The sequence below is a fragment of the Abramis brama genome (assembly GCF_963993115.1).
Source record: "Abramis brama genome assembly, chromosome: 11".
Classification (NCBI taxonomy): Eukaryota; Metazoa; Chordata; class Actinopteri; order Cypriniformes; family Leuciscidae; genus Abramis; species Abramis brama.
The window spans coordinates 3,510,136-3,533,287 of record NC_139973.1 but is presented as its reverse complement, the minus strand read 5'-3'; the positions used below and the strand labels follow the sequence as shown (position 1 = coordinate 3,533,287).

The following is a 23,152-nucleotide window of genomic DNA, read 5'->3' as shown; positions in this document are numbered from 1 at the left end:
TGGAGCATGTGTGCCGTTTCCTCACGGCTGTGGGTGTTTCATGTGGGTGTCAGTGAATTATCTCTATTATTAGGTTTCCTTTGTGGCAGTGCAGATAGGAATGCTGTGCTTTGACATTGAATTTCTGATAAACAAGTAAATATTATGTACACTCGTAAAAATAGGTTCCAAAAGGGGGTTTTCGCAGTGATGCCATTAAAGAACCATTATTGGTTGCCCAAAGAACCAATTTTTTCTTAGTGTTAAGAACATTTTTCCATGGATGTTAAAGGTTCTTGGTGGAACCATATATGCCGGTATGTAACCGGAGTGTAAATAAATGTTTTATCTCCATGCAAAGCTCTCAAAATGCTTGAAAAGGAAAACAAAAATTAGACATTTATGTTTAATATCTCAATATTTCTATTGTTAATATGTCAGATGTTTTTCTTGACAGCAGTGAGATGAAATAAAGGACCTTTTTGTTTAATTCTCCTGTTTTTCAAATCAAGAGTTTCAGAAGAGATGTGCTCAGATTTGCTAAAACACCAATATCAGAGATCTCACTGTAAACACCAAAGTTTCCCATCCCATTTTTCCTGGAGCAAAAGATCCGGTCTATACACTTATTTTATGACAACTATTGACTTTTGTCTGGTGATTTTATTACTAAAAGCATCTTAAAGTAGCATCTGAGATAAAGTTGATACCTAAATGATTAATAATTAAGAAGTCTCTTGAGCTGTGAAAGTGCAACCTCTGAGCAATTACGTTTTCTTCTGGGCTTATGCATGGAAAGTGTGTGTATGGCTTTTATTAATGTTTCAGGCTTGAGCTGCTGTTTTGTGGTTTGTTTGAGAGATTCACATCATTTGTTTCCCTTCTGTGAACATAACTCACAATCTTACATCTCGATCTAACAGATGCCTGGTGTAAAAGACTCTCTAAAGCTCTTTGTTGTGTAAAAGTCGCTCATTAACACTGTGACGCGTGCATATGGAGCATTTGTTCATGCAAAAGCAGCTTGATGGGATTGAAGTCATTTGATTTATAGTTTGAAATCTTCATTTAATAATTGTGGCAGAAATGTGTTCATGACACAAGGATATAAAAGTGAATGATGTGTTGTTATTCATGCACTGCATTGGTCTAAATCCCAGAGAGACATTATTGTGTGTCTTTAGGAGCTTGTTGCACAAGTGAACTGCGTTCAGTTAATGAACGTCTGGTTGGGCAGATGTGATGACTATGAAAATTGGCATTATGGCAGATATTCATGTGTTAATTATAAAGCCAAACTAAAGAAATGTGCATGCACATAGGTTGTTGCTTTTACTTTATTCTATGGATTTTGTAACCCATTTAACTTCCATAATATGCCGTATTTTAGACTGAAACTGAGTGTACATTGACCTAATCCTACTGTAGATTTCGCCTTACTGACTGTCTTAAATTTTGGATGCACAAAGATGAGTTAGAAGAGTGCTTTCAGTGTTACTGCTATACTATAGTTACTGCATTTTGATGAAAAATTATGAACATGCATATTTTTATAAGGTGCAAATACAGTGGGGTCTTGCTTTTTTGTATTTAAATTTTTGGTAACACTTTATTTTGATGGTTCATTTTAGACTAACTATAAGCAACTGCATGTCAACTAATTGTCATTAGAGTATTAGTAGACTGTTAGGTTAGGGTTCAGGTTAGTAGAATAAGTTGACATGTACTTGCAAAGTTATTTATAGTCAGTAGAAAGTCTGTTGGTGGAGCATCAAAATAAAGTGTTAGCAGATATTAAAGGGTTAGTTCACCCAAAAATGAAAATTCTGTCAGTAATTACTCACCCTCATGTTGTTCCAACCGCGTAAGACCTTCGTTCATCTTCGGAACATAAATTAAGATATTTTTGATGAAATCTGAGAGCTGGATCACTTGTCCATAGGCTGCTAGGTGACCGAAACTTGCTGGCCCAGAAAAGTTATTAAAGAGATCGTTAATATAGTCCAAGTGACTACAGTGGCTCAATCTTAAGTATATCAAGCGACGAAAATACTTTTTGTGCGCAAAAACAAACAAAAATAACGACTTTATTCCACTATTCATTTCCTTCTCTCTGGGCCTCGTAGTGTTTTTGCACAGCGCGTCTGTGTTACACGTCATCACGCATCACACACATGACCAGCGTCGGCCAATAGTGAGCCTACGTGGTGACGTGTAACACAGACGCGCAGCGCAAAAACACTACGTGAACCAACTAGAGGCCCAAAGTCGTTAGTGGAATAAAGTCGTTATTTTTGTTTGTTTTTGCGCACAAAAAGTATTTTCGTCGCTTGATATACTTAAGATTGAGCCACTGTAGTCACTTGGACTATATTAACGATCTCTTTAATAACTTTTCTGGGCCAGCAAGTTTCGGTCACCTAGCAGCCTATGAAGGAGTGATCCAGCTCTCAGATTTCATCAAAAATATCTTAATTTGTGTTCCGAAGATGAACGAAGGTCTTATGCGGATGGAACAACATGAGGGTGAGTAATTACTGACAGAATTTTCATTTTTGGGTGAACTAACCCTTTAAGCAGACAGTCTACTAATACTCTAATGACTGCTAGTTGACATGTAGCAAAGTTACTTATAGTTAGTAGAATGAATAAAGTGGACCATCGAAATAAAGTGTTACCAAATGTCTAATTCTGAGGTTTTATGCAACTTTTATGAAAATTCTGTACAGTACCTTTATAGGCAGCCAGGCCCTTTAGGGCTGGAAAGATGCATTCATTTGCTATTTGCGGATACACATGTGTACATGTTATGATTATCCGTATTTCCAGATGATGTGCGCACATAACCTCGTAGCTGAAGGAGCGTAGGCCACACACAGTGTGTTTGGGAGATATATCTGTGTGTGGTTATGTGTGTGTTTGTGTATATGTGTAGACATGGTTCGACACCACTGGAGCCTCATGAAAGAAATGAGATGGACAGAAAGAGATTCAAGCTTCATTTCACTCAGCAACTCGCTCACAGCTAATATATCCCAGCGTTTCCCTGTCCTCCTCATGCTCACATGGTGCTCGTCGAGTCTTTCCCCGCTGGACTCTGGCTTGAACCTCAGAAGAAGCTCTCGACATCAAAGGTGAACAGAGATGAATGTGTGCGTTTGCTGGTGTGGAAAAGCCATCAAAGCGGTCTGTCATGGGAAGTGTGTGTGTTTCTGGCGTTAGCTGGTTCAGACACGTAGCCTGAAGTTTAACTCACCGGTTTTGTCAGTATAGATGAATGGTGTTGTAAATATCAAAACACTTTCCATGAAGCTGTATATGTACTGTATATAATGCATTATATTACCCTTATAAAATGGTACAGTAATCCTATGGTGCTTTGATACACTACCGTTCAAAAGTTTGGAGTCAGTAAGATTTTTTAAAGAAGTTTTTGATAGAAGTGTCTCATGCTCACCAAGGCTGAATTTATTTGATTAAAATACAGTAAAAACAGAAATATTGTGAAATGTTATTACAATTTAAAATGAGTGTTTATATTTTCTCATTTATTCCTCTGATGCAGCACTGTATTTTCAGCATCATTACTCCAGTCTTCAGTGTCACATGATCCTTCAGAAATCATTCTAATATGATGATTTGCTGCTCAAGAATTATTTTCAATGTTGAAAACAGTTGTGCTGCTTCATATTTCTGTGGAAACTGTGATAGATTTTTTAATTGAAAGTTCAAAAGAGCAGCATTTGTTTAAAATAGAAAACTTTTGTAACATTATAAATGTCTTTGCTGTCACTTTTGATCAATTTAATGCATCCTTGCTGAATAGAAATCTGAATTTATTTTTAAAAAATGGATATGGTTATAATAACTGTACTCTCTTAAAAATGTTGGGTTAAAAATAACCCAACGAATAACCCAAATATGGGTTGGTATAGCACCTTTCCAACTGTGGGTTATTTTAACCCAATGCATTGGGTTAAACTCCAGTTTGGTTAAAATAACCCAAAAGTTGAACAGTTGAGTTCAAATTATTTATGACCTTATTTTAATAAATAATATACACATTGTTTTCAAATACAGATTGTTTATTTGTATAAAACAATACATATGTTTCAACAAATATATTTTTAAATTACAAACTATATATTGGGGAGTCTATAGGTTATGGGTAGGTTTAGGTTTAGGGTCAGGGTTCGGGTTAGGCACTTAGTGGAGATGGGTAAGGTTAGGGTAGATGTACAAAGTGTGTGTGTGTGTGTGTGTGTGCGCGCGCTGTGATTTCACTGAAGGAGTAACTGTACTGAACATGAGCAGGTCCAGTAATGCAGCTGTATTTGCACACGCTGGACGCTGCTGAACATCTGGACACAGTTACTGGCTCTCCGGGAGGTGGGGGTGTTTTACGGGGGTGTTGCCTGTGAAAGAGGGACTCCTGATCTCAGTCGGATAGTTTCAATGGATGAGAGTTGGATTAAGCGTGAACAAAGACTGGATGAGTGTGCGTGATTTCGTGTGACTCAGCGATGAATGAAGGATTCTCGCGCAGGGAGTTTCGCCCTCTGACGACATCTGCGTGTCTCAACAGAACCATGTTCTTTTCAAAGTGAGTAAAGGGTTTTTTTAGTGCTTATGAAGGGAAAAATCCTTTGACAGCAATATGTTTTATTTAATCCCTGATTTTTTTTAAGGATCATCAAATTGGACGCTGTTCTGTATTATTTATTATAGAACGGATGGGTTCGGTTCCAAATTCTGATTGGATAAGTCGAGTTCGAAATAGCCAAAGTAAACACACCGGTTTCTAATGAACTATATTACTGGTGAAAGAATTTGTTATTGTTTTTATCATTGTTATAGTAAATATAAAAATAATATTGCTAATAATAAATCACTAATAATTTACTGAACATCAGTGTCTTAGTGATGTATAGTGTTATTTTAGTATTATTTGTTAATATTTTGAATTGGATTTTATATTTTTAGTTTTCATTTTAATTGTAGGCCTGGTTTAAGTTTCAGTAAGTTTATTAGTTTTTGTTTTTTTATATTCCTTATTGACTTTTTTTCAGTTAGTTAGTTGTCAATGCAACATTTTTCATTTTTGTTTATGTCCCAAATTGGATATTTATATATATTATTTCAGCTCTTTTTCAATTACCAAAAATAGTTTTAGATTTAGATAACAATAACAACACTGCTGATGTAAATATGTACTGTGTATTACTTTAAGTGCAAACAGATGCTGTGTAATCTGAGAAAAGGCTCTTTAAAGAAGAAACGGAGTGGCTCCTGTTAGTTAAACTGCAACACCTACATGCAAAGTGCATGTTCATGTTTACAGAGGTCAAGGTTGAGTCTAATTAGGATTTTTTCAAAGTGTTTTTCGTCCTTTTGAAGTGGAAGGATATTTTATTGGTCAGTTTTATGTTAGAGTAACTGTGCTTGTTTGAATCGGTCATCTGGTAAATAGCTCAAGACTCTACACACTCTTGTTTTTTTTTCTTCCTCTCTGCGTATTGTGTCACTTATGGATTTTTTCACCAATATGGGTGTAACTCAAAATATAGTCACAGCTGATATGAGTGCTGAACGCTGGGAGTTGTCACAAAGCCCCACATGCTTTTCATAAGGAATAAAGTTGGGAGGAGAACATAATTGCTCAGTATTTCAAGCCCAACAAAACCTCCCCACCCAAAGTCATTCCTCAATTTTTTAATCACACAGAATACAAATCAACCTGCCAATTTGAGCTGTAGCCAGAATAAACAATGGTTTAATACTCTGTCATCAAGTATTGGTGTTTTAGTTGAGTAGAGTGATCTGAGTTTTCTTAAGTACAAGTATGATCCATTCTTCATAAAAACCCCAATGGACCTGTTAAAGTTATCGGCGCCACTGCTGCCTTTATTCCTGTCAACACTTGAGGTTTTCTGTGAGAGTGAAACCTAGTTTAGAGGTAGTAGACCAAATTATTTAGACGTTAATTCCGTTCAGTTCAGACGTTTGTGGTGCCAGACTGCCTTAATTGTCTCTTAGCCACACTTCTGACCATTGGCATAAAGACTAGTCCAATTATATGAATTAAATTTTGTGCAAATGCTAACAATATAGCATTACTTAATAATTGAAATGCATTTCACATCTTACATTGTAAAATTACGCTGTAAAAAGCTACAGTAAAAACCTGTTAATTGGTTAACTTATCATATCCAGTGGAAAAGTTGTGAATGGTTTTAATGTAATTTTACTATAAAATAATGTTGGTGTCACACCTGCCAGCTGTAGTGCCCATGATAACCACCAGAGGACACTCCTTCAGCCTCCTTTACCGCTTCATGAACTACGTTTCCCATAACCCATTGCCTGGACTCATCATGTTGATTACTGCCACCTGTTTGTCATTATTACATATTTAAACCACGTGTGTTCATTCACTCCTTGCAAAGTCTTGTTTGTATTACACTGCCATTCTGAGCACTTTATCCTGGTTCTCGTGTTATGGCCTCAATCTTCTGCTGGATTTCCCTGTTTGCCTGTGCTTTGGACTTTTGTTATTATCTGATGGTGTTTTGTCGTTGTGTGTATGACTCTGTGCACCGTCTATACATGTTTTATGGACAGGCTACTTACATTCGCTGCATCCGAAAAAGCTCTCTACTACTGTATATAGGCTAGTATGCGAAAAATAGTATGCCAAAAGAGTATGTCTGAATACATATTCAAAAAACATTAGGTAAAATGTGCTTGGATGACCTACAGTACTACTTTCACTGAAATTTGTATTTGATACACACTTTACTATCCCAAGAGGCCACGGGAGGGATTTATGAAGGGAAGTGAAGCGATGCAACTGACACTGGTAGGTCATGTGACTCTAACAACATGGCGGATGTAGTACGTACGAATCTCATTCATACAACCCAATTCACTATTACTATAGAACATACTTTTTTAATGGTCTCGAAGTAAATTCAAATTCAATACCTACTTTTCAATACCTTTGAAACTTTAACTTAAAGTAATCTGGTTGCAAGTTCATTGAAACTCAAATTTTTCCCACTAATGTTGAGTAACATTTAAAGATTTTTTTCTTTGTGTTATATATATATATATATATATATATATATATATATATATATATATATATTGATTGATGGTTGCCAGTACATTTGATGATAAAAATCAAATTGTAGGTAGATTATATATTAACATTAAATCACTTAATGAAAACATGCTATAATATCTGTAAAATATAAAAGCAGCAATATGTCATAATACCGGAAACATTGTCACAATCACGTTGAATTTCTGGCAACCACAGCTGCCGTTTCTTTATCTTCATCTTTTCTTTATGTCTCACTGTGTGCAGCTGTAAAACTAGCTGGATTTCTTACACTGTCGTCTTTTTCCATTTTAAACTCGTACCTTTTGGGCTGTTTTCACAGCAGCTGTGATGAATGATTTCCTGAGTTATTTGGCGGTTTCCAATGTTCAAATGAGATTGATGGTACCGTTGCCCGTTCCGGAGACCACAGTGGTTCTTCATGAATCGTCCCTCAGCCCAATATAGAGACAGCAAGCATTTCCTGAGAGACTGAACAGAACCGGACTTTTATTGCTGAGGGTGAAACACTGATGAACCAAAACTCTTCTCTTCTGAGACATCAATCAGAGCGTTTGTGTGAACAATGTCATCTTGTGTCTGTGTGTTTGAGGTTTATCTGCATTGTTACTTTAGTTTCATTTCTATATAGTCTACCGTTATATTTATTCAACTTAAACTCAACCTTAAAATCTAATATTTATATTTTATTTCTCTTTTTTTTCCAATAAACGAAAACCACCACAAACACCGTAGCAACTGCCTTGACAAGTTGACATTTACCCAGAATACTTCAGTATTATGGAAGTGAGTTTTGCACATGGCAACCACACAAAATCTTATGTCTGAGACTAGTTTGCTCTTTTAATTATGCAATATTTCAGTATACTAATCTCACAATTCCCATTCAAAAGAGACTAAAACTAGCTGACGCAGACTTCGGCCAACTTTTGGCTCCAGAGTGCCACCATTACATTTTTAAATGGCTGGAAATGGAAACTGAAGTGGAAAAGAAAAGCATTAAGAAACATCCTTGCGGGAGTCGTCTCTAACCGTTGAGACATGTAGGCAAGTCCATTCTCTCCCCTCGATGCCCGCACAACCTGTAATTAGCACAAATTGCTGGCTCCTTAAGTTGTTCTTCGGAACATCAACAAGCCATTTTTGTCCTCTGATTCTTTGGCACCCATAATTCCCTTTTCCATCCCTGTAGTCTCTGCTGAGTCTGAAACCACAAAGTACTCTAGAACCCACATGATAGAAAGAGACAGACAGACATCTACTGTGATAATCACTCAGGTTCGTTTTTAACATCCCACTTGTGTCATTATTAACATCGCACTTGAGTCATTAAAGATTCTTGAATGGCTCTTTGAAGAACTTTTGTTTCAGCAAAGAACCTCTTCATGGTCCAAAACCATTTTCACTGTATTCTTGAGTTTTAATTTTCTTTGACAGTATTTTTTCCTTGTTTTCCTTTAAAAATATCACAACACTACCCTTAACCCTTTGATGCATGAATTCTGAATTTATTATTACAAAATAATATAAAATGTAATAGTTAATCATTGAATTTTGTATTTATTTATTTGTATGTGAATTATTTTTCTGTTAACTTACTCTTCTTTTTACTTTTAATTAAGGATATAATCATTCATAATCCTTTTTTTTTCCAAACTTTTATTTTGAGAGAATTATAAATCTGTTTACTGCGTCTTTTTATTAAGAATGTAATTATCCCATACTTTTTTTTTTTTTTTAAATAAGAAAGTTAAATAATTGCTTTACTATTTTTACTGAAGAATATCATTTATTTATTTTATTTTTTATGTTTTTATTTAAGGCCCATTCACATCAAGGACTATAACTATAACAATAACGATAAAGTTATAGTTCTAAAAAAAAGTTCTAAATATAAAAAAATATATCGCTACAACTTTATAATAATAACGACACAGAGAAACGATATTTTTGGAATCACTCTCAGAATTATTTTTTTTCAGCTAATGAATGATAAAAACTCTGACAGCCAATCAGAATCCATCCTGCTTTGCAGACCTCGAGCATTTAAAGCGGCAGACGACAAACCTGCAACTCGCACGTAGAATAAACAGATCGCTATCGTCCGCTGGTGTGGACGCTAATATAGTTATAGTTATCGTGCTTGGTGTGGACGGGCCTTTACACAATAGCAGATAGTACAGATATTGTGGAGCTACTTAATGTATTATAACTAGTTGAATTTATGTTGTTGTGAATAGAAAGGTGTTTGGTGTTTTAAGCCCCCAACGGCGCCTTCCAGGCAGCGAGGGGATGGGTAGGTTTAAGGTTGAGGGTAGGGTTAGCTGCTTCTAAGGAGCCATTGGGGGCTTAAAACACCATCGAGCGAATAGCAAACACAATGAAAAGGAGTTTTAAAATGCACAGCATGCATAGCATATGTTTTGGGCTTAAATCACATCTTTTTCAAGAATGAAGATGAATTATGATCCTAGTGTGGCTTTCCCTCTTTCAGAACAGAGGGAGCGTTTGCCAGAACAGCCGTCCGTAGTTACGGGACTGAGGCTTTGCCATTCATAAACTCACTGACCTTAATCTTTACCGTTCCAGTTGCTACCCATCATTCAGTTTTGCATCTACTTCCCCTAGAATGTTTTTTGGGAAGTAAATGCAAGCCTGTTTCAAAGCCAGAATTGAGCTTGTGTGGTAGAATGAGTCTCTGGTCATATGGTGAAGACATCTGCTTCATTATGATACTCCCATTGAGATCCTGCTGTCTGTTCCTAGGTCAGGTAATGGAGCAGAAAAGTTTCCCATAGGAAAGACAAGTGACAAATAATTTATATCTACTCTACACTCTCTGGGGAATTTATTTATTTTTTAAGTCAAACCATGTGTAAATTCATTAGTCAACACCATGGCTGAGTATTTTCTCCTTAAAACTGCAGTGAACCAAAAGTTGGTCTCAAAAACACGCTTTTAAACCACCTCCGTTTCCTACCGTCACAAACATGTGACCAATCCTGTCAACGTGTGTGGCGGAGAACACCTTAAGAAGGGACAGGAAAAATTGGGTACATATAGCGAGTCAGTTATGCATATGATGTATATTACGATGTTGTGATGAACTATATGCCTTTCTCCAGTGTATTGGATAAGTACTATAATGTTCAAAGCATTTCTAAGGATGCTGATTTTTAAAAGGCAGCTGTCTGACTCTAAGATGGCGAACGGGAACATGGTTTGTGTAACATTATACATTATTAGCTGTTGACTAATTTGCATTTTCATGAATCTGCATATACTAAATGAAGCAATGGTAAAAAACATGTACATTTTTATTATATGTGTTTTAAGGGTTACAATTATTGACTGCATGGGGACTTAAAAAAATAAAGGTTCCAAAAAGGGGTTTTGTTAGAAGAACAATTTTTGGTTCCCCAAACATCCTTTCAGTGAAAAGTTCTTAAAATAACCTTTTTTTTTCTTAGTGTGAAGAACATTCTAGAATCTAAAGAACTGTTTTCCACTATAAAGAACCTTTTGTGCAAATTGAAAGGTTTTATGGATCTGAAAGGTTCTTCATGGAACCATCAATGCCAATAAAGGACCTTTATTTTACTCTCTCTAGACAATACTGAGATGAGATTGAGATCAAATGCTACTCGGATCTTCCTCCTGAGAGAAAAGACCTCTGTAATCTCACAGGAAAGCTTCGTAAAGAGATCTCAAAATTAGGGCTGTGAAGCGATTAATCGCGATTAATCGCATCCAAAATAAAAGTTTGTGTTTACATAATATATGTGTGTGTATTGAGCATAATTATTTTGTATATATAAATATACACACATGCATATATTTAAGAAATAGTTGCTTATATATATATATATATATATATATATAATTTATATTATAAATAAATACAAATATTTTATATATAAATAACACATTTTTCTTAAATATATACATGCATGTGTGTGTATTTATATATACAAAATAATTATGCACAGTACACACACATATATTATGTAAACACAAACTTTTATTTTGGATGCGATTAATCGCGATTAATCGTTTCACAGCCCTACTCAAGTTCAAGTTCAAGTCTAATGTTACTGTATTTTAACTATTGACTCATTTGTGTCTTTCTAAAAGAATTTTAGGGGAAACACCTGACCCAAACTTTATGCTAAAAGTGAATAATGTCTGAGGACTACATTAGGTCTTCTGAGCCCTGAGAGAGCAAACGCTGAGCAATAACATGTGCCCAGGGTGTGGTGCTGCCGTCTTTACTTCTCGCTTGCATCATTCATCCTTTCTGTGTTTCTTCTAAACATCTTTATTTGTGTGTGTGTGTGCAGTTGGGACGAGAGCAGCTCCATCAGCAGTGGTTTGAGCGATGGTTCGGATAACCTGAGCTCAGAGGATCTCAACGCCAGCTCTTCTCTGAACTCTCTCCCCACCACACCTGTCGGCTCGCGACGCAACTCCTCCGTCATGGTAAGCGCTTCTCAAGGCTCTTGAACGTTGCTTATTTGGACTCAGTATAACTTGGCATAAACTTGCATGTCAACAAGCAGGTTTGAGACATCATATACAGTATATGTTGCACTAAAAACACCACTGATTAAATGTTCTGAATGGGGTTAGATTCAACTGAAGCCTTACTGACAACATGCTACAGATTAAAGCTTATAAAACACGCTGACAATGGAAGTCTATGGAGAAACACACCTCACTGCATCCATCAAACATGAGTGGATTTCTGCCAACACACTTTTCCTGTTTGCTTTTGGAAAGTGAGATATAAGAAATGATTTTCTGTGGTAAGAAAATATCCAGAAACTCATCCAACTAGCCAAGTCAGACTCTCATTTGTGGCTTAGGTAAGAATACAGGGATTTAGATCAGATCTAAATCAATCTACAGCTGTAAATAACGTGACAATTTCAGTATGAAGTTGACCATATTCTGGCCATGAGGTAGAAAATTTAACCAACCATTCAAAATATTTGGGGTTAGTACGATTTTTTTTTTTTTTTTAAGAAATGAAAGAAATTTATGATGTTATAAAGGGTTTCTATTTCAAATAAATGCTGTTTGTTTAACATTCAATTCTTCAGAGAATCCTAAAATAAAATTTGAAGCAGCAAATATGAATGTTTTCAACATTGATAATAATCAGAAATGTTTCTTGAGCAGCAAATCATCATATTAGAATGATTTCTGAAGGATCATGTGACACCGAAGACTGGAGTAATGATGCTGAAAATTCAGCTTTGCATCACAGGAATAAATTACATTTTAACATATATTTAAACAGTTATTTGATATTGTGATAGTATTTCACAATATTACTGTTTTACTGTATTTTTGATCAAATAAATGCAGTTTTGGTGAACAGAAGAGACTCGAGAGACCCTGAATTTGTTCTAAACTGAAATTACCACAAAAACGCATGAAGACACCAAGGCACATATTAACATGACTTCCGTATCTGTTTTTAACATTGTTTTGCAGTTCCTGCTCTGGTAAACATTGGCATAAAATGATCTCTGAGGATTTGTTTTGTGTCAAGACAAGAGAACCCAAGACGTCTTGACAGTTTCAGGCTCTTGTTTCAGACTGTGGTTTGGTGTTTGCTGCCATCTTCAATTTAACGTGTCTCTGGTTTGGAAGTCTGGTGTTTTTCTCTAGAACTGAATGTTTCTACTGTTGATAAGAAGCTGTATTGCAGTCACAATTGTGACCTAAATGAAACAATTCTCAGTTTGTGGGTCTGTTTTTGTCTCACCAGGTTAATAAAAGCATCTTTTAAATTGATATTTTGTTAAGACGACGTCACAAATAACGATTACAAATAATGCAACATAACCAAAGTATGAGACACGTGTATCATATTCCCCCCCTACAGTCAGAGTCAGGCCGGGAGAGCTTGTACTTACATTTAACCAGCTCAAAAGCCTGGCTTTGATTTTCCTGGATGAATGAAGAGCAGCTGTTTTCTATCAGGAACGTCATTTGCTTGTTTGAAGCACTTGCTATCAGTTCTCGATGAAATCACACCTTTGTTTTCCTCGTCATTAAAGCCGCGAATGTCAAGCTAGAACAGACAAAAAGGGGAACAAAATAACTTGATAGTCTTTCTGTGCTGCTTTAGTCATCATGATTACATTACATTTTGAAGATGTTTTCAATGTGCCATCTGGTCTTTACTCAAAAACCGTGTGAAAAGAGAAATTTCATGTTCTTGGCATTATATTTTTGAGCACTTCCATTTGTCAAAGATGGCATGTTATATATAATGCACAGTTATGTGCATTAGAGGAATGTGCTCTGTGCCCATGGAAAAGCTTCACAGAATGTAGGTGTAAAAGTCTTTAAGGCTTAAGTCTTTTAGATGAGCTCAGTTTAATCTTTATGACTTTGATTGCGGTTATTACCTCTCAGATAATGTGAGTGTGTTGTATGAGGCCTTTATGCATTTAATTTAACTTGGAAAAATGGTCAGTCATAAATTACAGGAAAAGTAAGTCACGAATAGGCCTGCATGGAATATGAGCTTACATAACTTCGCAGATGAAGTATCAAGATTCCATGTGGGTCATAAATTACAGTATAAAATAAATGTAGTAAGTAACATAAATAAATTCTAATAAAATATACATTAATTATGTCAAATATTTTATGGTGTAGAATGAATAAATATGTTTGTTTTTTTAATAAAAATGTAGCTCAAACAGTAGAGCGTTGGCACTTGCAACGCCAAGGTCATGGGTTTGATTCCCAGGAAAAGCAACAATTGATAAGAATGTGAATGTGTACCTTGAAATGCAATGTAAGTCGCTTTGGATAAAAGCGTCTGCATAAATGTAAATGTAAATTCTCACAAAGGCTATGTTTATTTGATCAAAAATACAGTAAAAACACTGACATTGTGAAAAATTATTACAAGTTTAAATAACTGTTTTTTATGTGAACGTATTGTAAAATGAAATTTATTCCTGTGATCAAAGCTGAATTTTCAACATCATTACTCCAGTCTTCAGTGTCACATGATCCTTCAGAAATCATTCTAATATGATGATTTGCTGCTCAAGAAACATCTCTGATTATTATCTATATCTATAAAACTATTGTAGTGTATTTATATAAAATGTATACTGAATATACTCTTCTAACAGATATCCTCTGCTGTGTGTGTGTGTTTGTGTTTGTGAAGTTGCGAACGGATGCAGAGAAGCGTTCTCTGGTGGAGAGTGGACTGGCGTGGTACAGCGAGGACTGCAAGTCCTTACGGAAGGCTGATGGAGTTTATGACACGGGGAGCCTAAAAGCAGAGCCGTCCTGCAAGTGGAGGAAAACTCGGCTGCCGGACGGTCCCGCGCAGGACAAGATGGGGAAAGGAGAACTGAAGAAACCTCAGAGTCTCGGACAACCTGGGAGCTTCAAAAAGAGCCGCAATCCTCCTGTGGGCGTCACCTCACCCATCACACACAACTCTCAAAGTGTGCTAAAAATCGCAGGTATGACTTTAATTTTATTTAATTTTATTTAATTTTATTTAATTTTATTTAATTTTATTTAATTTTATTTAATTTTATTTTATTTTATTTTATTTTATTTTATTTTATTTTATTTTATTTTATTTTATTTTATTTTATTTATTTTGTGCTAACGTTTAGGCTTTAGCTTTGACATAAACAGACTGTATTTTCTGATTTGGACATATTTCAGACATTAGATATACAAGACATAAATTCAAGAGATATCATTCTTGGCAGCAAAACAAAACGCTTTTGTTCTCCAAACATGCAACTCCAAAATAATTATATAGTAATGGTACCATATCATGATTTGGAAATGAATAATTTGGACAAACTTAGGTTTGTTTACGTTATGACTACTGTCATCCATAATGTCTTGTAAATGAAGACCATGTGTGATAGAGAGACTAGTGAAGTGTCTCTTCAGCAGAGATCAAACTGATGACACATTTGTGTGGAAACTTTAAAGGAACCACATGAAGAGTATCAAAACTCAGTCTTAACTTAAACAAATAATTCAAAGTCCTGTCATTTTACTCACCATCATATCGTTCCACACTTTTGTATACAATAAAATGCAGTGGCCAGAGGCTGTAAGACTCTAAAAAGGACAGTAAAGCACCATAAATGCATCATAAAAGTAGTATATTGTGCTATATACATATATATATATATATATATATATATATATATATATATATATATATATATACACACAGGTCAAAAGTTTGGAAACATTACTATTTTTAATGTTTTTGAAAGAAGTTTCTTCTGCTCATCAAGCGTGCATTTATTTGATCAAAAATACAGAAAAAAATGTAATATTGTGATATATTATTACAATTTAAAATAATTGGTTTTCAATTTATTGTACTTTAAATTATCATTTATTTCTGTGATGCAAAGCTGAATTTTCAGGATCATTACTCCAGTCTATCACATGATCCTTTAGAAATCATTCTAATATGATGATTCATTATCAAAGTTGGAAACAGTTCTGCTGCTTAATATTTTTTCATAACCTGTGATACTTTTTTAGGATACTTTGATGAATAAAAAGTAAAAAAAATAAAAATAAAAAAAGAAGCAAATGTTTTAAAAATAGAAATCTTTTGTAACAACAATATACACTACTGGTCAGTAATTTGGGGTCAGTAATTTTTTTTCTTTCTTTTTTGAAATAAATCAATACTTTTATTCAGCAAGGATGTGTTAAATTGATAAAAAGTGATAGTAAAATAGTAAAGAAATTTATTTTGAATAAATGCAGTTCTTTTTAACCTTTTTATTCATCAAATATATTAGGCAGCAGAACTGTTTCCAACACTCATAATACATCAGAATATTAGAATGATTTCTGAAGGATCATGTGACACTGAAGACTGGAATAATGATGCTGAAAATTCAGCTTTGCATCACAGGAATAAATTATTTTTTAAAGTATATTCACATAGAAAACTATTATTTTAAGTTGTAATAATATTTCACAATATTACTGTTTTTTTTTCTTCTGTATTTTTGATCAAATAAACGCAGCCTTGATAAGCATTAGAGACTTCTTTCAAAAATATAAAAAAACGTAATGTTTCCAAACTTTTGACCTGTACTGTGTGTATATATATATATATATATATATATATATATATATATATATATATATATATATATATATATATATATATATATATATATAAAGTATATCAGTCTTCTGAAGTCATATGATAGATTCTGTCAGATTCTGAGTAGTTGTCCTCTGAAAAACAAACTCTCAAACCTCATTCATGCATCTAGTCATGCTGGTTTGTTATGGCATGAACATGCAAACGATGACAGAACTTTTATTTTTTGGTGAATCGTTCCTTTAACTTTAATTTACCATGTTTTCATAGAAGATTTCATGAGAGAGAAGCCTGTCAGGTTTATCTTCTCTTGATGCAGTCTTCCTGTCTGCAGTGTAACCTTTCTTTGCTGGTTTAAAATGACATTTAAATGTCAGCGATCCAGTGCACTTAGAAGAAAACCAGCAGCCATGGTGCCGTATGCAAATTTTCTCTGTTCAAATGGCAAAAACATAATCACCAATTTAAGGAATAAAAAGCACTGAATAAAACTGTTGGTTTCTGTTGATTTTGTAGCCACTTTGAAGTAAAATTACACTGTAATATATTTATATGAAGCTGTTTTCAACACTGATAATAATCAGAAATGTTTCTTGAGCAGAAAATCAGCATATTAGAATGATTTCTGGAGGATCATGTGACACTGAAGACTGGAGTAACGATGCTGAAAATTCTGCTTTGATCACAGGAGTAAACTACATTTTACAATATATTCAAATAGAAAACTGTTCTTTTAGATTGTAATAATAATATTTAACAATATTACTGTTTTTACTGTGTTTTTGTCTAAATAAACGCAGCCTTGGTGAGCTGAAGAGTCATTCAAAAAAAAAAACAAACAACTGTAGTGTGTATAAAAGTATTGCATACTGAGCACTCTGTACTGTATAATGCAGAAGTGGTAAGAGTAGTATGTTAGCATGCAGTTTGGGAGCCAGAAAGTGTTCATTTTGAAAAGTAAATCAGCTGTTTTATCATTTCAAACCCAACAAATGTGCTTTTAAAGTGTCGTCAGTATTGGTACAATCTCCTCTATCAGTAATAATTAGTCAATTAAACCTCATTAGCAGGTTCACATATTCTTGGTCACTTGGTCAGATGTGATTCGTGTTGGTCTCATCCGACGAGTCACGCGTTCAGCTGAGTTTATATCTTGTGTGGGCTGAGACGCTCTTTATCTTTGCAGTGTCTCTAATTAAATGCAGATGAGTGCTTGCATCCATGACTCACACACTGTAGATTTAAGCCACAGAAACTTAACCATGGCTTCAATCGGGTTCTCTCCATGACTTCATCTGATGTCATACCCCCAAGGCTTTCCTACTCACCTTTCAAAGACACGTATCTGACTCTGACCACACGAAGAACGTGTGTCATCCTGGTTCTGGTCATCAACACTGATTCAGCTTTGTGTGTGTGTGTGTGAAAGGAAATTAAACTTTATTGATGATGAGGCTGATGTGGTCATTTCCCACAGAAAAGTGCTGTCGTGGTATCAGATGGTAATAGCAGGGTATTTTGATGTATTTCACGGAGATGAATGATTACCAATTCATTTATGTGGTTTTAACATGACATTTCAGGAGACTTCAAAGAATGCAATGGATTATTTCCGTCCTAGAGGAAATATTTTTAGCTCACATGTTGCTCTTTCATAGTTTATGATAGATAATGTAGTATGAACATCTCAGGTTTCTGGTTTTGGCTTTCATTGGGGTTTGGTGTGTTTAAAACTCTGTTTTTTTAAAGATATGATGTGTTATTGTTAAATAAACTATTACAAACTATTTTTATTAGTTGAAATATAGCTGGAATAAAATATAAATATTAGATGAAAATCTTCAACTTAAAAAAAAACGTAAATGAAAATTAAAAATGTTGCCTTGGCAAATAACTGAAATATGTTTAAGTATTAAAATGACAAAAATTACTAAAACATATAAAGTAAAGCGAAATGGAAATATTAAAAAGCTATAAAATTACAAAAGCATGTGACAAATTGAGACAAAACTAAGACTAAAGGATAACTGAACATACTAAGAATAAAAGCTAATTCCAAATATTAATAAATACTATAATACTATTTAAAGGATATTATAATTACTTGATGAAGAGATTTGATAGAGATTGTGGTTAAAAATATTGTAGATTTGATTTTATCTTTATGGATGAAGTAGAACCAGTTCTCATGTCTTAGATAATATTATTTTAAAGAAATTTCTCTGAAATCACACAAAAGCACATAAAAATACCAGAAAATATTCTATGAAGTGAAATTTAGTCATTCACCACTAATATTCCCCTTTGTATCTTCAAACACGTCCAGATGTGTGACACCAAACGTCGATACTCAAGGGTTTAAATATGCACATGTACAAATGAGATATGATGTGATGTCAGTTTTAGTGACTGTTTCTCTCTTTCTTTAAAGTCCCCAAAGGAGACTCAAAGGCAGTTGACAGGGTGAAAATGTCAGTGAAGGCAACGGGTCTCCAGCGCTCCCGCTCTGATGCCGGCCGGGATAACGCCGAGCACCGCAAGCCTCCCTCAGGTCTGGTGAAACCCTCCGCTGGCGGCTCCTTTGGGTACAAGAAACCCCCGACCACCGGTACCGCCACTGTCCTGACAGCAGGAGGCGCCACTATCACCAGTGGCTCGGCCACTGTGGGCAAAACCCCAAAGTCCTCGGGCATCCCCATCAAACCCGTCCCAGGTGGAGGTGTGCGCAAAAACAGCTTTGATGCCAGCGGCTCCGAACAGGGTTTCCTTGCGCCCAACGCTCGCGGTAGCATTCAGTATCGAAGTCTTCCACGGCCTGCAAAATCCAGTGCTATGAGTTTAACCTCTCGCCCTGTTAGTGGCAGCATCGATGCCAGCCTCCTCACTCTGAAACCCGTGCCAGCTTTGCCCAACACCATGCCCACCAGAGGAAAAGAAGGAGGCAGCTTGAAAGCGGCTAGTCGGCCGAGCTTCACAGGACCCGTCAACCAAACGGATCGTGAGAAGGAGAAGGAAAGGGCCAAGGCCAAAGCGGACCTGGAGATCAGCTGTCTGAAGGCCGAGAGCTGTGGAGAGACTGTGGAGAAGATCCATCGAGTGCGGAGGACGAGCTCCAGTAAATACCCTGAGCTGAGCTCTCCGACCTGCACGCCAAGGTACGGCATATGCAGACATACCATACGTCAAATGATATTCATTGCAACCATTTCATTTGTTTTTTTAAACTATAAAATGGAAATAAATTACTTAATAATTTTGTTTAAAAAAAAATAATATAAATTATATATATATATATACAGTGAGGAAAATAAGTATTTGAACACCCTGCTATTTTGCAAGTTCTCCCACTTGGAAATCATGGAGGGGTCTGAAATTGTCATCGTAGGTGCATGTCCACTGTGAGAGACATAATCACAAAAAAAAAATCCAGAAATCACAATGTATGATTTTTTAACTATTTATTTGTATGATACAGCTGCAGATAAGTATTTGAACACCTGAGAAAATCAATGTTAATATTTGGTACAGTAGCCTTTGTTTGCAATTACAGAGGTCAAACGTTTCCTGTAGTTTTTCACCAGGTTTGCACACACTGCAGGAGGGATTTTGGCCCACTCCTCCACACAGATCTTCTCTAGATCAGTCAGGTTTCTGGGCTGTCGCTGAGAAACACGGAGTTTGAGCTCCCTCCAAAGATTCTCTATTGGGTTTAGGTCTGGAGACTGGCTAGGCCACGCCAGAACCTTGATATGCTTCTTACAGAGCCACTCCTTGGTTATCCTGGCTGTGTGCTTCGGGTCATTGTCATGTTGGAAGACCCAGCCTCGACTCATCTTCAATGCTCTAACTGAGGGAAGGAGGTTGTTCCCCAAAATCTCGCAATACATGGCCCCGGTCATCCTCTCCTTAATACAGTGCAGTCGCCCTGTCCCATGTGCAGAAAAACACCCCCAAAGCATGATGCTACCACCCCCATGCTTCACAGTAGAGATGGTGTTCTTGGGATGGTACTCATCATTCTTCTTCCTCCAAACACGTTTAGTGGAATTATGACCAAAAAGTTCTATTTTGGTCTCATCTGACCACATGACTTTCTCCCATGACTCCTCTGGATCATCCAAATGGTCATTGGCAAACTTAAGACGGGCCTTGACATGTGCTGGTTTAAGCAGGGGAACCTTCCGTGCCATGCATGATTTCAAACCATGACGTCTTAGTGTATTACCAACAGTAACCTTGGAAACGGTGGTCCCAGCTCTTTTCAGATCATTGACCAGCTCCTCCCGTGTAGTTCTGGGCTGATTTCTCACCTTTCTTAGGATCATTGAGACCCCACGAGGTGAGATCTTGCATGGAGCCCCAGTCCGAGGGAGATTGACAGTCATGTTTAGCTTCTTCCATTTTCTAATGATTGCTCCAACAGTGGACCTTTTTTCACCAAGCTGCTTGGCAATTTCCCCGTAGCCCTTTCCAGCCTTGTGGAGGTGTACAATTTTGTCTCTAGTGTCTTTGGACAGCTCTTTGGTCTTGGCCATGTTAGTAGTTGGATTCTTACTGATTGTATGGGGTGGACAGGTGTCTTTATGCAGCTAACGACCTCAAAAAGGTGCATCTAATTTAGGATAATAAATGGAGTGGAGGTGGACATCTTAAAGGCAGACTAACAGGTCTTTGAGGGTCAGAATTCTAGCTGATAGACAGGTGTTCAAATACTTATTTGCAGCTGTATCATACAAATAAATAGTTAAAAAATCATATATTGTGATTTCTGGATTTTTTTTTTTTAGATTATGTCTCTCACAGTGGACATGCACCTACGATGACAATTTCAGACCCCTCCATGATTTCCAAGTGGGAGAACTTGCAAAATAGCAGGGTGTTCAAATACTTATTTTCCTCACTGTATATTAATGTATGTATGTATATTTACATATTTTAATTATACTCTTATATATATTTTAATATATCTATATATATGCTTCAAATCTATGCTTATTGAATTATATATTAAATATTATTAAACTATTAAATACAATTTTTTGCTTAAAAATTTTTCTTTAATGATGATTTTGTTTGTCCTAAATTTTTATATTATTTATGTAATTATTTATATATTTTAAATTATTTATATATTGTTTTGTATTATTTATATATAATATTCAATTAAATCAACAGGTATAAAAATAAATATTTATATTTTAAAATATATATATTTTTATGTGCTACACAGCACCCCATTCCTTTGAAATAAAAAATATATATTTTTAAAATGTCATGAATTGATTATTATGGTTTGTTAATTATTTAAATCAATTCTAATTGTTACAGCTAATGATTCTGATCTGTGGCTTTGTGATTTAACAAATGCAAATTTATTTAACAAATCATAACAATCAATTCATGATATTTTAAAAATATTTTTTTTAATCATTTGAATAATTAAATATTTGAATAATTATTCAAATAATAATTAACAAATGGTAAATTACGACTTAACTGCACTTAACTGCATTAAGTGACTCAGGTAGCTATGCAGCACTTTTAAAAAATAAAAATGGGAAAATATATAAAATAAGTGTAATTAGTAAATTAAGCAACTTTAATAGGCAACTTTTTTGGAGGAATTATTCTGCTGATGCCCTGTGTGTTTATATTACGCAAGTTATGCTACTCAATAATTTAAAAGCCTTTCTGGAAGCGGACATAAAGAGCCTTTGAGGTGGATTTTATGGTTGGCGGCGTGTTCTTTATTTAGTTCCTTTGGATGCGCTGAAATCCCTCGGCTTCATGCGGTGCTTGACTACAGAAGGTCTTTGAGTTCATGTCGTCACTGATGCTGATTTGGTGCTTTTACTCGAACAGGTTGCTGAGCAGTAAGTCTGTGGTTCAGCCTCCCAGCCTGGCTCTCCTAGACAAGGTAAACTCCAACAGCCTGGACTCCTGCATCACCATCCAAGACCTTCCTCCAAAGATCCCTCCCTACTCCAAGCTCCAGGACCTGGCGGGCTCCCGCTTGCCCCCTCGACTCACCCCGAGCCCAGCGCCGGTGCTCCACATCGACTCTCCCAGCTGTTTCTCAGGCCAGGCTCTGTCTGTGAGCAGTTCCCCGATCCTCTACCCGAAGATGTCCGGCCTGCACCGCAGCATGGAGTCACTGCCTCTTCATATGAGCGTGCCCTTAAAAGCTGATCTGGGAGACCGGGAAGAAGCCAGGAGTACTGGGACGTGGGGCGCAGGCAGTCGGACCTCCATCACTTTAGGCGAAAGGTGAGTTTGGGCTTGGATAATGGCTGCAAAGTACAGCAAAACCGTGATTTCATATAGAATAATGAATGAATGAACCTGTTAAAAAGAGCAGCATAACTGTCACCAGCATTGCCTTTAAGGATGCTGGTGTGCAGGCCTCACTTATGGCTCGTTTCCACTGAGCGGTACGGTACAGAACGGTACGCATTTATTTGCGTTTCCACTATCAAAAGTTGTGAATGGTACCAAAATGCCTATCAAATCAATATTGTGGCTTTCAATCTATGCATTATCAATTCATAATTGAATTTTTTTCAATTATGAATTAATATTATTATTTTAACATATTTCGTAATCGATAATATTATCATGTTAATTAAAATGATTTATTTTATTATATATATATATGTATATTTTATATATTATATTATATATAATGTAAATAGATATATAGAATTTTATAATAATTTAATAATATATATATATATATATATATATATATATATATATATATTATTAATATAATATATAATATATATTTTCAATATATATATATATATATATTCTCACTATATATATATATATATATATATATACATTCTCAACCTTCTCTCTCTATATATATATATATGTATATATATATATATATATTTATATAA

General features: G+C 35.5%; 1 protein-coding gene across 2 annotated transcripts in view; it reads left to right on the top strand.

Moving 5' to 3' along the window:
• nav1b (neuron navigator 1b) overlaps window positions 1-23,152 on the top strand; it is a 70,361-nt gene that overhangs the window by 21,676 nt on the left and 25,533 nt on the right. For both annotated transcript variants that reach the window (XM_084129609.1, XM_084129608.1), the window contains exons 4-7: window positions 11,443-11,581; window positions 14,304-14,607; window positions 18,679-19,402; window positions 22,110-22,514. In XM_084129609.1, the coding sequence (XP_083985735.1) occupies window positions 11,443-11,581; window positions 14,304-14,607; window positions 18,679-19,402; window positions 22,110-22,514 (1,572 nt within the window). The remainder of the gene's footprint in view (window positions 1-11,442; window positions 11,582-14,303; window positions 14,608-18,678; window positions 19,403-22,109; window positions 22,515-23,152) is intronic.